At 43.2% G+C, this 12,744-nt stretch overlaps 1 protein-coding gene across 1 annotated transcript; it reads left to right on the plus strand.

Annotated features, from left to right (window-relative positions):
- The first annotated feature begins 3,878 nt into the window (after positions 1 to 3,878).
- On the plus strand, positions 3,879 to 11,096 carry LOC113720202 (uncharacterized). Its single transcript, XM_072053599.1, has 3 exons — positions 3,879 to 6,156; positions 7,539 to 8,326; positions 11,040 to 11,096. Exons 1-3 carry the CDS (start codon positions 3,879 to 3,881, stop codon positions 11,094 to 11,096), a joined length of 3,123 nt encoding a protein of 1,040 aa, XP_071909700.1.
- The last annotated feature ends 1,648 nt before the right edge of the window (positions 11,097 to 12,744 follow it).

Here is a 12,744-nt window from a genome sequence, read left to right on the forward strand (position 1 = left end):
TGACCAAAGGGGACTGCCTGGGTGACGACTCTGTTGAGGAAGACTGCTCGCCTACACAAGGGGAAGTAGGGTGTTTGGTGGCACGACGAGTGCTAACCACCCGAGTTAAGGAGGACGAGCAGCTACAACGGGAGAACCTATTTTACACCCGTTGCAAAGTAGGTGACAAGGTGTGTAGCCTCATCATCGACGGTGGGAGTTGCACAAACGTGGCAAGCTTACTCATGGTTGAGAGTTTAGGGCTTCCAACCACTAGACATCCACACCCTTATCGCCTCCAATGGTTGAGCGAGGAAGGAGAGGTACGTGTCTTCAAACAGGTACGCATTCCTTTTTTCATTGGAACTTACACCGATGAAGTTGTTTGTGACATCGTGCCTATGCATGCTACCCATGTTATCTTGGGTCGACCCTGGCAATTTGACAAACACGTCACATTCGACGGAAGGGCCAACAAGTACACACTCTTGCATGATGGCAAAGGCAAAGTTCTCACACCACTCACACCTGCACAAGTGTATGAGGACCAACTTAAGCTACAAAGAGAGTGTGAACTAGACCGGCAAAGGAGGAAACAAAAGGCGGTCGACCCTGGCAACGGCTCTACTCCTGCAAGTGAGCCATCGACCAAGGGTCAAGGGAGCACACCTAGTGTTACGCGTGACAAATCGCTCACTGCACCTACCACTAGGAAGCAAAACATGATCATTAAGGCTAAGGACGTTAGGAAAGTTGTCAATTTTGATTAGCCTGTATTTCTCATGATTTGCAAACATGTGCTTTTTGATGTTGCTGAACTCAATAAGGCATTGCCTGCGAGTATGGTTGCTCTCTTGCAAGAATTTGAGGATGTTTTCCCCGACGAGGTCCCTGATGGCTTACCACCTATTCGAGGGATTGAGCACCAAATCGACCTCATTCCTGGAGCACCACTACCCAACAAACCTGCCTACCGCATGGGCCCTGAGGAGACCAAGGAGCTGCAAAGGCAAGTTGATGGCCTACTAGGTAAGGGTTGGGTGAAAGAGAGTCTAAGTCCTTGCGCTGTGCCTGTGGTCCTTGTCCCCAAAAAGGATGGTACTTGGCGCATGTGCACTGACTGCTGGACTGTAAATGCTATCACTGTCAAGTATCGGCATCCCATTCCTAGACTTGATGATATGCTTGATGAACTCGATGGTGCTATTATTTTCACCAAAATCGACTTAAGGAGTGGCTATCATCAAATTAGGATGAAAGAAGGCGATGAGTGGAAAACAGCCTTCAAAACCAAACATGGTCTATATGAGTGGCTAGTCATGCCTTTTGGTTTGACCTAGCACCTTCATGCGACTAATGAACCATGTTTTGAGACATTTTATTGGCAAATTTGTCATTGTTTACTTTGATGACATATTGATCTATAGTCGTAGTGAGCATGAGCACTTGGATCATGTACGATTAGTTCTTGAGACACTTCGACAGGCGCGTCTATACGCTAACCTCAAGAAGTGCACCTTTTGTACTAACGAGCTTGTGTTTCTAGGCTATGTGGTAAGTTCGCAGGTGATGAGGGGCTCAAGGCTGGTCAAACACAAGTTGCCCAAGTCATTCAAGTACCAAGTGGTCCAGTCACAAGAGCTCGTGCCAAGAAGATGCGTGAATCTTTACAAGCCCTTGTGAGTACAATCCAAGGCCGCATTGGAGATGATTTAAAGATTATTGAAGGCTTGGAGAATGAAGATTCAAAACTTTACACATTGCTCCAAGTAGAAGACCCTCCAGCGCCTGTTGCTAGTTAGGCGTGTCCTCACCTAGTGGTCACGCTTAAGGAAGAGTTAAGCTAGTTCTATTATTTATCTTTTTATAGTTAAATATTAGTTAAAGTCAGTCCATTAAACTCTTAGGGCTGGCCGAATCCTTGTCATTAATTAGTAGGGTTAGTTTAGTCAATTTTGGGATTAGGGTTAATGCTTGTAAAGGCTATAAATAGCCTTACTTCCTCCTTGTTAAGGGATTGAGAAATTACATTATATTTGTGAGTTTATTCACTTTTCTCTTCCAAGAGAGCTTTGCTTGAATACTTGAGAGTTTTTCTTGAGTTATTCAACTTGAACTTATCAACCAAGTAAACACCTTGATTGTGGCGTTCTTCTATCCAGATCGTTGGTTCACTAAATCGTTAGTTGTTGGGTTGAGATTCATCTTAGTTCATCAATTCGGGGTTTAGAGGGGTCATACGTGCCGCCGTTCCAACTTGATTGTTCGTCTAGATCCGCGCATTCATATCAGTTGGTATCAGAGCTAGTCGACGACATCAAGTATATCCCATTGCATCTTGTAAGTTTTCCTTAAAAAAAAAAAGAAATTTTTTTTTCCGTTTCTTATAGTGTCAATTCTGGTCGTTTAGGAATTCCATAAGCGGCTAGGGTTTTGTCTTGGTTCTTGTTGTTTATCCTTGTTTTCGTTGATTGTCTTGAATTTTCGTGTTTGTTGTTGTCCGCAATTCATCCATCGTGTGTCTTGATTTTGTGGGTCTTGTGTCTTGTATCTTGAAGTCTTGAATTCATATAGAGTCATCCAAAAACAACAACCAAAAAAACAAAAAAAAAAAAAAAAAAAGGTTACTGTTCATCGGGTACTATTCACCCGGAAACACTGTTCATCCGAAAAAGAGAGAAAAAAAACCTATTTTCTGGTTGTGTCTTGATGAAACCATGGCTGACCTTGAAATTTCCTAGCGTCCTTGATATTGTGGGGATTGAGTCTTGAAGTTCTTGGGCTGAAGTTAGGGTTTTGTAGTTTCTTGAATTTTCGTGGGCTGCCATCAAGTTTTTTGTTGGATATTGTTGTTCAAACTCCTGGAATCTGGAAATCTTGATTGAATCTTGAAGTTCTTGGGTGGGAAAACAAGGGTTCTTGAAAATCTTGTTCTCAACCTTTTCCAAATCTTGAACCTTCAAAACAAAACCAAAGTTCTTGGCTCAAACTTGCGGCTGCCTTGCTCAAATTTGACACAAAAAAAAAAATCTTGTTTCTTGTGTGCATCTTGATCCGAATTGAAAAGGAAAGAAAGATCCATCTTGCAAAAAAAAAAAAAAAAAAAAAACGACGCAAGAAAGAAAAAAAAAACAAAAACCCCAAATCGGATTTCAAGAACAAGAAATAGTTTGCTTGGGTAGCCTAGCCGAACTTGGGTTGAAAGAACAAACCTTGTTGCCTTCAATCTTGCACTATTGGCCGCATCTCTTTGTCCACGAAATACCAGAAAACCAGCAGCCATTAACACCCCAAAACAACCAAGAAACCTTGCTATTAAATAGCCACAAAAGGTGGGAAGATAAGATAGGGTTTCCTACTTTGTAGCCGTCTCTTGCTTTTGTTTCTTGATTGTGGTTTGTGCCAACTGCCCAGCCGACCTTTGGTGCCTATTTTATAGCATTTCCAGCCAATAAAAACGTGGTTTACGAGGCCCAAGAGTCCTAATCAGTTTTGGATTCCACTTGGTAGTTAACTCCTCAATTTAGCTACTAGTCACAACCAAACTTTCTTTTTTTCTTGTTTTTGTGGTTTCTTTTCTTTTAGGCGGACAGCTTAGAGTTTTTTTTTTCCAGCATATTATACATTTCCTTTTGTGTCTTAGAATTAGTCAAACAACCTTCAAAAACATCACAGCCTTCATCCCCCACACTTGGGTATAATTTGGTTCAAGTTTGATTGAATTTCTTCAAGAAAATTCTGATTTCTTCAAGAAAAGCAATCCAGTGACTTGAGAAGTGATTGGTGAGATCATTAGAGTGTTTTCATACACTTGAGTGAAACACGAGTGTGAGTGATATACTAAGGGAGTGAGTGAGGTGTTATTTCCACTAACCCTATTTTTGCAGGAATACCTCAACATGTCCGAAGGGAAGGAAACTACTCCTTTTGATATTAAACTTGTGATGGAAGCTATGACTGATAAATTGCTCAAGCTAATGAAACAGGAATTAGAACCATTGCATGAGAGGATGGATAGTCTCGAACACTCCCAAACCAATTCTAAGTCCCGGAGACACAAAGCACCAACCCGTGACTATGAAAGTTCCAACTCCGAGGAGGAATATGGGTCGAGGACATGGAAGAATAAACACCGTAAAGCTAGTGTGGATCCAATCAAAGGCGTTAAAATGCAATTGCCTACTTTCCAAGGCAAATCCGACCCCGATGTCTATTTGGAATGGGAGAAACGAGTGGAGTTGATCTTTGATTGCAATGATTACACCGAAGAGCAGCAAATGAGACTTGCAGTCATGCAATTCACCGACTACGCCATAGTGTGGTGGGATCAAATCACTACTGGTAGAAGACGAAGTGGTGAATACCCTATCACTACATGGACCGAATTGAAGGGTGTCATGAAAAAATGCTTTGTTCCTAGTCACTACCACCGTGACTTGTACCTCAAACTTCAAAATTTGACACAAGGAGCCGAAAGCGTGGAGGACTACCATAAGGAGATGGAGATAGCCATGTTAAGGGCCGACATTGTCGAGGACCGGGAAGCTACTATGGCACGATTTTTAAGTGGATTGAGGCCTGAAATAGCGGATCAAGTGGAGATGCACCATTATGTGGACCTCCATGATATGCTAGACAAGGCTATTAAGATTGAAAGGAGGCTCAAGAGGAGGGGTCCAATTCGACAAAATTCCAACTTTCAAGTTGGAAATTGGAGGAACCAACCCTTCAAGAGGGAAGTCAGCCCCTCTAGTGCATTCCCCTTGGCCAAACAAGGTGGGACAACCAAGGAGTCTCTAAGGCCGAATGCACCTTCCTCAAAAACACCCTCGAGGGGCGATGGTAGGCCTACTCATGAGGTACGTAAAGTTCGATACCGAGATACTAAGTGTTTTAAGTGTCAAGGATTCGGACATATTGCTTCCCAATGCCCAAATCAAAGGGTTATGCTTATACTACCAAATGGGGAAGTACAAACGGATGAGGAGGATGAGTGTGAGGACATGCCTCCCTTGGTTGAGGATGAAGAGGAATTTGAGGAGATACCAGCTCATGGTAAAGTTGGTATGGTTGCAAGGCGAGCTCTAACTACTCAAGCTAGTAGAGATGACCTTCAACAAGAGAACATATTTTACTCAAGGTGCCATGTGATGGACAAGCTTTGTAGCTTGGTAATTGACCCAGGGAGCTGTACCAATGTTGCTAGTGCACTCATGGTGGAACGATTGACCTTGCCAACTAGTGATCACCCCCGACCTTACAAACTACAATGGCTGAATAATAGTGGTGAGGTACGTGTTCATAAGCAAGTTTTAATTAATTTTGCCATTGGTAGATATAAAGATGATGTTTTATGTGATGTTGTGCCTATGCAAGCTACTCATATTATTTTGGGTCGCCCGTGGCAGTTTGATAAAAGGGTCATTTTTGATGGATTCTTGAATAAGTATTCCTTTGTGCATAATACTAAAAAGATCACACTTGCACCTCTTACACCTCAACAAGTGCATGAGGACCAACTTGGGTTGCAAAAGGAATATGACATGCATTGTGACAATAAAAAGAAAAATTTGCATGATACAAAGAGCAAAATGGCCGAACCATCTTCTCATAAAATTGACACTTCACATTCGGCCATTGAAGGGAAAAAGGAGAGAAAATCCATCATGCTTGCTAGAACTAGAGATGTGCGAAAGGCTTTGCACTCTAACCAGATTTTACTTATCTTGTTTTGTAAAGAGTCTTTGCTCACTAATGAACTTGGTGCTTCTTTGCCTAGTGCTATTGCTAACCTTTTACAGGAGTACCAAGACGTATTTCCTGAGGATATACCTAATGGGTTGCCACCTTTGAGGGGAATAGAACATCAAATTGATTTCATTCCTGGCTCTTCCCTTCCTAATAAGGCACCATATAGGACTAATCCGGAGGAAACTAAGGAGCAACAAAGGCAAGTAGAGGACTTGCTTGGTAAGGGTTGGATTCAAGAGAGTCTAAGTCCTTGTGCTGTACCTGTCCTACTTGTGCCAAAGAAAGATGGAGGATGGAGGATGTGCACCGATTGTAGAGCCATAAATGCCATAACGATAAAGTATCGCCATCCCATACCTCGATTAGATGACATGCTTGATGAATTACATGGTGCTATTATATTTACTAAGATTGACTTGAAAAGTGGTTATCACCAAATACGCATGAAGGAAGGGGATGAGTGGAAAACAGCATTTAAAACAAAACATGGTCTATATGAGTGGTTGGTCATGCCTTTTGACTTAACTAATGCACCTAGTACCTTCATGAGGTTAATGAACCATGTTTTGCGTTCTTTTATTGGTAAATTTGTGGTAGTCTACTTTGATGACATATTGATCTATAGTAAGAGTACAGAAGAGCATGTTGTGCATGTACGAATGGTCTTAGATGCTGATACGAACCAAGAGACACCATTGCGAACTATTCGAGTTCCCCTAGGACCCATAACTCGAGCACGAGCTAAGAAGATGAGGGAGGAACTCCAAGGACTTGTTCATGAGATACAAGGCCAAGAAATTGTCCCCAAGGTCATTGAGGGGCTTGAGCATGAAGGAATGAAAGTCATCCATGTAGTGCACGTCAAAGAGAACCATGTGTGACCCTTCTCTAGTCACATTTGCTGTTTTAGTTAAGTCATTGTAATAAGGGTTTAATGGTCCATAGCCTTGCTTTATTTACCTAAGCGATGACCTCATAAGGTCATTTACCTAAGCGATGACCTCATAAGGTTGTTTACCTAAGGGATGACCTCATAAGGTTTGGTCAAGCCTATAATTGTTAGTCTTAGTCAAGACCACAACTCTAGACTAGTTCCACATTTAGTTGTTCATCTCTATGTAAGGCTATAAATAGCCCACACTTCCAATGGTTTAGGCATTCAATCAATAAATCAGATTTTGAGAGTTTTCTTGGTTTCTCCAAGGCTTCTTGAATACCTTAGAATTTCTCCAGGTGTTTGTGACTTATCAATCTAGAATCACACTAGGTTGTGGCGTCTTCTACCATTATACCAAGGTTCGTTAACCACGTGATTAACGGGTTGAGGTCATCCGCTTCAAACTTGGTGTCCTCTTGTTGATCCTGAAGCTAATCTTTTACGGGTTTCGTCACAAGGTTGGCGACGTTCGTATCAGATGCACTTCGAAAGGCGAGCCTCTATGCTAACCTTAAGAAGTGTACTTTTTGCACTAATCAACTTGTCTTCCTAGGTTATGTTGTGAGTGACCAGGGAATACGAGTTGACCAAGAGAAGGTGAAGGCTATAAATGAATGGCCAATACCAACCAGTGTAAGTGAGGTAAGGAGTTTCCATGGCTTGGCAAGCTTCTATAGACGCTTTGTCAAGGATTTCAGCACCATTGCTGCCCCACTTACAGCCATTATCAAGAAAAATGTGCCATTCCAATGGGAAGAAGAACAAGCTAAGTCTTTCCAATTACTTAAACACAAGCTCACCCATGCACCTGTATTAAGTTTACCTAATTTTGACAAGGCTTTTGAAGTAGAGTGTGATGCTTCTGGTATAGGTATTGGAGCTGTGCTCATTCAAGAGGGGAAACCAGTGGCCTACTTTAGTGAGAAGTTGACTGGTGCCTCGTTGAACTACTCAACTTATGACAAGGAATTGATGGCCTTGGTGCGCGCTCTCCAAACTTGGCAACACTACCTCAGACCTCGGGAATTCGTACTCCACACTGATCATGAATCGCTCAAACACATCAAATCACAAACCAAATTGAGCAAAAGGCATGCGAGGTGGGTGGCTTTCATTGATAGTTTTGTGTTTGTCATCCAATATAAGGTTGGGAAGACTAATGTAGTGGCTGATGCACTTTCTAGAAGGTATACACTAATCACTACACTAGACACTAAGTTGCTTGGCTTTGAATTCATTAAGGATTTATATGCAGCTGACCTAGACTTTGGTGAGATTTTCACAACCTTGCCACGAGTTACTCGTGAGCATTATTCTATGTCGCAGGGGTTCTTGTACTACAAAGGCAAACTATGTATTCCCCTGTGCTCCATGCGACTTTTGCTGGTTAGAGAGGCTCATGGTGGAGGCCTCATGGGACATTTTGGAGTGGCGAAGACCTTGTCAATTCTCCAAGAGCATTTCTACTGGCCTCGCATGCAGAGGGACGTCGAGAGGCATACACAAAGGTGTGTCACTTGTCACCAAGCAAAATCAAAGGTACATCCTTATGGACTCTACACTCCTTTACCCATCCCACATGAACCTTGGGTAGATTTGTCTATGGACTTTGTACTTGGATTACCTAGAACTAGACAAGGGCATGATTCCATTTATGTGGTAGTTGATCTGATGTGTGCACGGGCCTCGGCCCACGCGATGACCCAGTCCGAGTCCCACTGGGCCCAGTCACACGTTCACGGGCCAAGCTGTTCAAAGAATCACTCCAAGCCCTGGTGAGAGTCGTCCAAGACCAACATGGAGTTCACAAAGATATTGAGGGCTTAGAGAAAGACCACTGGGCCAATTACACCTTGATCCAAGCCCATGACGACTCAAGTGGGTCTCCAAGGGATTCGGCCGAGTAGGGCCTTAGCCTTTGACACTTATTGGAATAGCTTACTTAGTAGAATGGGCCGGCCCACCTTACACTAAGATGGCCGACCACCCCTTTTAGGATTACTTAGGGTTTCTTTATTGTTTTCCTTAGCCTATAAATAGGCTAGCTTTGTAAGGTTAAGAACTAGCTTTTGATTAATAAAATTCTTAGTGCATTCGTTTTCTTTCATAAAGAATTCGTGCCTTTAACTTGCTTGGCAAGGGTTATTGAGCAATCTCGCGTCCTGTCCTTGATTGTTCATCCGACCTATTCCCCTGGAGTATTCACCTTCATCGGAGTGTCGTCTACCACCTCCAATCAAATCGAGTTGTCCGTTTGAGTAAAGGTTCCGCAAACCAAGCGTAGGACATCCCCGCTAGATCCTTGGGCAAACGTGCTACGTGTCTCGACCGTGGATCGAGGAACGTATCAGTTGGCTTCAGAGCTTTGGTGGAGGTATCTTCCGTTATATCCGTCGTCTTGTCTTAGTTTTCCTTAATTTTCCGCTGCCTTGTTTGTTAAAAAATATATATATATATTTTTCTGTTCGAATTGTTACTTGTTGAGCCGTTTCCTTCGTTTGTTCTCTAGAATTCTGGTCGTTGCTTTTGTTTTGTTTTACGTTTCCATATCTGTTCGTTTTGAGTCTGCAAGTCTGTCCGTTGCTGTTTTGTTCGTAAAAAAAAAAAAAAAATTCTGTTCGCTAGTTCTTGTTGTTGTCGCATCAAATTTCTGGACAGCTGTGTGTTATTATTGTTAGTCCCAATCTGCCCAGATTTCATACTCTAGTGACATCCATTCTGCCCAGCAATTAGCCTTGCCGAATCTGCATACAAAAAAAAAAAAAAAAAAAAAAAACAAAACAGGCGCGGCTAGGGTTTTGTTGTTTGTCCGAATCTGTCCAAGTAGTTATTGATTATCCAAGTTGTTTGCTTACCTTGTCTAAACTGATTTGGGGGTAAAAACTTGTTGGGGTGGTGAATCTTGAATAGCACCCGCAAGGTTTGTAGGGTTCTTGAAGTTCTTGAACACTTTCTTGAATTTCTTGAAAGTCTTGAAAAAACTTTGTTAGTTTGAGGGAGTAGGGTGGTGCGTTCTTGTGTGTTTCGGGCAGACCTTGTTTCTGGGATTGTTTTACTCATTCGGTCAGGTGTAGTCTATTACCAAGTGAAAAAAAAAAAAAAACAAAGCAAAAGAAAACAGAACCGAAGAGAAAAAAAAAAGAGAGCAATCGGGTAACAAGAAACCCAAGAGGGAACACCGCACTTTTATTGCCAAATCTGTCTTATTGTATCGTATACCCAACCCAGAAATTACATCAAGAGAGAAAAAAAAAAAAAAAAGGGGAACTCAAAAGTTTTGACCAACCTCTTCTTGAACTTCTTGATTCTTGATCACTTGCACAACTCTTCGTTGAGGCTCTTGACCATCTTGAGTCTTGAAGACTTGCACCTCTCTTCGAATAAAGAGTTTCTTGTAAGATCTTGCATCCATACGAGGCTTTCTTGGCTTAGGTGTGAATTTCTTGGGAGATTCTTGAGTAACATCACTTGCTTGACCTTGGGAGTCCATTGGAGCAGAATTTCTGGAGTGCCAAGAACCGAAACTGTCTTGTTAGAAAGAGGGTCGAATTTCTTGTTCTTGGAGTAGAGAGAGAGCCGAATTGTTTGGGGTAAGTCGCGGCTGTGAAGAGGGAGTCTTATAGGAAGGATAACCGACTTAGGGAAGGGTTTCAAGAAGGAAGCAATCTGGAAATTTCAGTGGCCCAATTCTGGTTTGTGTTGTGAGCATAGTGGGCGGCTGCTTAAGAGGCCTTCTAAGGTTTCTTGTAGCCGACCTTAGGAAAGGAATAAGAGGGAGGAATTCTGGAAATTTTAGGGTTCCAATTCTGGTTTGTGAGTGGGATTTGAACCGACCTTGGGGTGGTTTTTTGTGAGGGAAATTTCTGGAAGCTTGCGGGTAAGAGAGAGGAGGAACCGAATCTGTCTTGAGAAGAATTAGGAAGTTTCCAACTCCAACTTGTTTTCCCACTTCGTTTAGGAGACTAAGTAATATACTTGGATAACTCTTGGACATCTCCTAAATTTTCTCCTCCATTTTAGGATATCCTACTATATTTTCTCATCCTTTTTAGGAAACCACTCCTACATCTTAGGATTCTTAGAGTTTCCTTTCTTGGCCATACTTTCCAAATCTGTCCACCGCCTTTAAGCTTTCCCAAAACCGTCCTTCCCTTCACCAACAACAAAGAATTCTTGTGTACTCTTGTGGGGGGATAAGTTGGTGACAATTATTGGACTCGAGCAACATTACTCAACTACCTAAACCAACAGGTAAGGTACTTGGTAAGCTTTATAGAGTGACTTGCACACTACACACGAGCGTGAGGGATACACTAAGGGAGTGAAGTGAGGACTATATTTGCATTTTCTTTGTTTCTTCTAACCTTTGCAGGGGCAACAAGGGAAGCATGGAGCAACAACACCACCATCAACAACAAGCAACCACTGATCCTTCTTTATTATTCGCCGCCATGAAGAATGAGCTCAGGCGAATCAGTGAGCAACAAATGGAGACACTACACACTCGTTTTGATGAATTGTCTAGGAGCCTTACGCGAGGCTCTCGTTCTCGGTCCCATAACCGGAGTAACCATGGCACCAAAGACACAAATGGCGAAGACTACTCCGCTAGTGAGGATGAGGAACGACCTGAGAGGCCTACAAGGGACATGCCCAAAAACGAAATCAAGGGGCTTAAAATACAAGTTCCCGCATTCAAAGGCAAAAGTGACCCTGAGGCTTACTTGGAGTGGGAAGGCCGCATCGAGATGGTCTTCGACTGCTACGACTATAGCGAGGAACAAAAAGTGAAGGTTGCCACCGTGGAGTTCACCGACTACGCACTCGTCTGGTGGGACCAAGTGAGGACCACGAGGAGGAGGATGGGAGAACCACGTGTCCGGACTTGGCGAGAACTCAAGGCACTAATGCGCAAGCGGTTTGTTCCTAGCTACTACAATCGTGATCTCCACTCTAAGCTGCAAACACTCACGCAAGGCAACATGAGTGTGGAGGATTACCACAAAGAAATCGAGATGGCCATGATGAGGGCCAACATTCAAGAAGACAATGAAGCCACAATGGCTAGGTTTCTTAGGGGTCTCAACCCTGACCTTCAGGATGCCTTGGAGCTTCAACATTACTTGGACATGCACGACCTTCTAGAACTCGCCATTAAGGCCGAACGGGGGAAGAAATTAAGACGGGGAGGCCGTACTTTCCAACCTTCCACCACCACCTCGTGGAAAGGCAACCAACCACGAAGAGTGACCCACGAAGCTGGAAATGCAACAACATCAAACTATTCTAACCGTTTCCAAGGTAATGCTTCTACCCGGAATGCCTATTCTACACCTAACAAGGTTTCTGATGTGTCCAGGTCTACTTCTAAGGCACCGCAAGAAACTCCTAAAGCTAGGAGTAGGGACATCAAATGCTTTAAGTGCCAAGGGTTTGGGCATATTCAATCTCAATGTCCAAACCAACGGGTAATGCTGATAACTCACAATGGCGAAATCGTGTCGGATGATGACGAATGTGATGACGTGCCCGAACTAGTAGAAGATGACTGCCTGGAAGAAGAGCCAGCTGGGGAGGCTTGCTCGCCTACACGAGGAGAAGTAGGTTGCCTAGTAGCACGACGAGTGCTAACCGCCCGCGTCAAGGAGGATGAGCAGCTACAACGCGAAAACCTATTCTACACCCGCTGTAAGGTAGGAGACAAAGTCTGTAGTCTCATCATCGACGGTGGAAGTTGCACGAACGTGGCCAGTTTGCTCATGGTTGAAAGTCTAGGACTCCCCACTACCAGGCATCCACATCCTTACCGCCTCCAATGGCTAAGTGAGGATGGTGAAGTACGAGTCTTCAAACAAGTACGCATTCCCTTCTCCATTGGTACCTACATTGATGAAATCGTGTGCGACGTAGTGCCAATGCATGCTACACATATCATCTTGGGAAGGCCCTGGCAATTTGACAAACATGTCACATTCGATGGAAGAGCGAATAAGTACACACTTTTGCACGATGGCAAACGTAAGGTCCTTACACCTCTCACGCCTGCACAAGTTTATGAGGACCAACTACTTTTGCAA

The sequence above is a fragment of the Coffea arabica genome, chromosome 6c (assembly GCF_036785885.1).
Source record: "Coffea arabica cultivar ET-39 chromosome 6c, Coffea Arabica ET-39 HiFi, whole genome shotgun sequence".
Taxonomy (NCBI): Eukaryota; Viridiplantae; Streptophyta; class Magnoliopsida; order Gentianales; family Rubiaceae; genus Coffea; species Coffea arabica.

What these genes read in the sequence shown, in the direction of transcription:
- LOC113720202 (XM_072053599.1), top strand. Translation starts at nt 3,879, where the DNA reads ATGTCCGAAGGGAAGGAAACTACTCCTTTTGATATTAAACTTGTGATG. An exon ending in TAAGATTGACTTGAAAAGTG is followed by an intron (nt 6,157 to 7,538) that starts GTTATCACCAAA and finishes CTTCTGGTATAG; the next exon opens with GTATTGGAGCTGTGCTCATT. An exon ending in GGCATGATTCCATTTATGTG is followed by an intron (nt 8,327 to 11,039) that starts GTAGTTGATCTG and finishes TAACCTTTGCAG; the next exon opens with GGGCAACAAGGGAAGCATGG.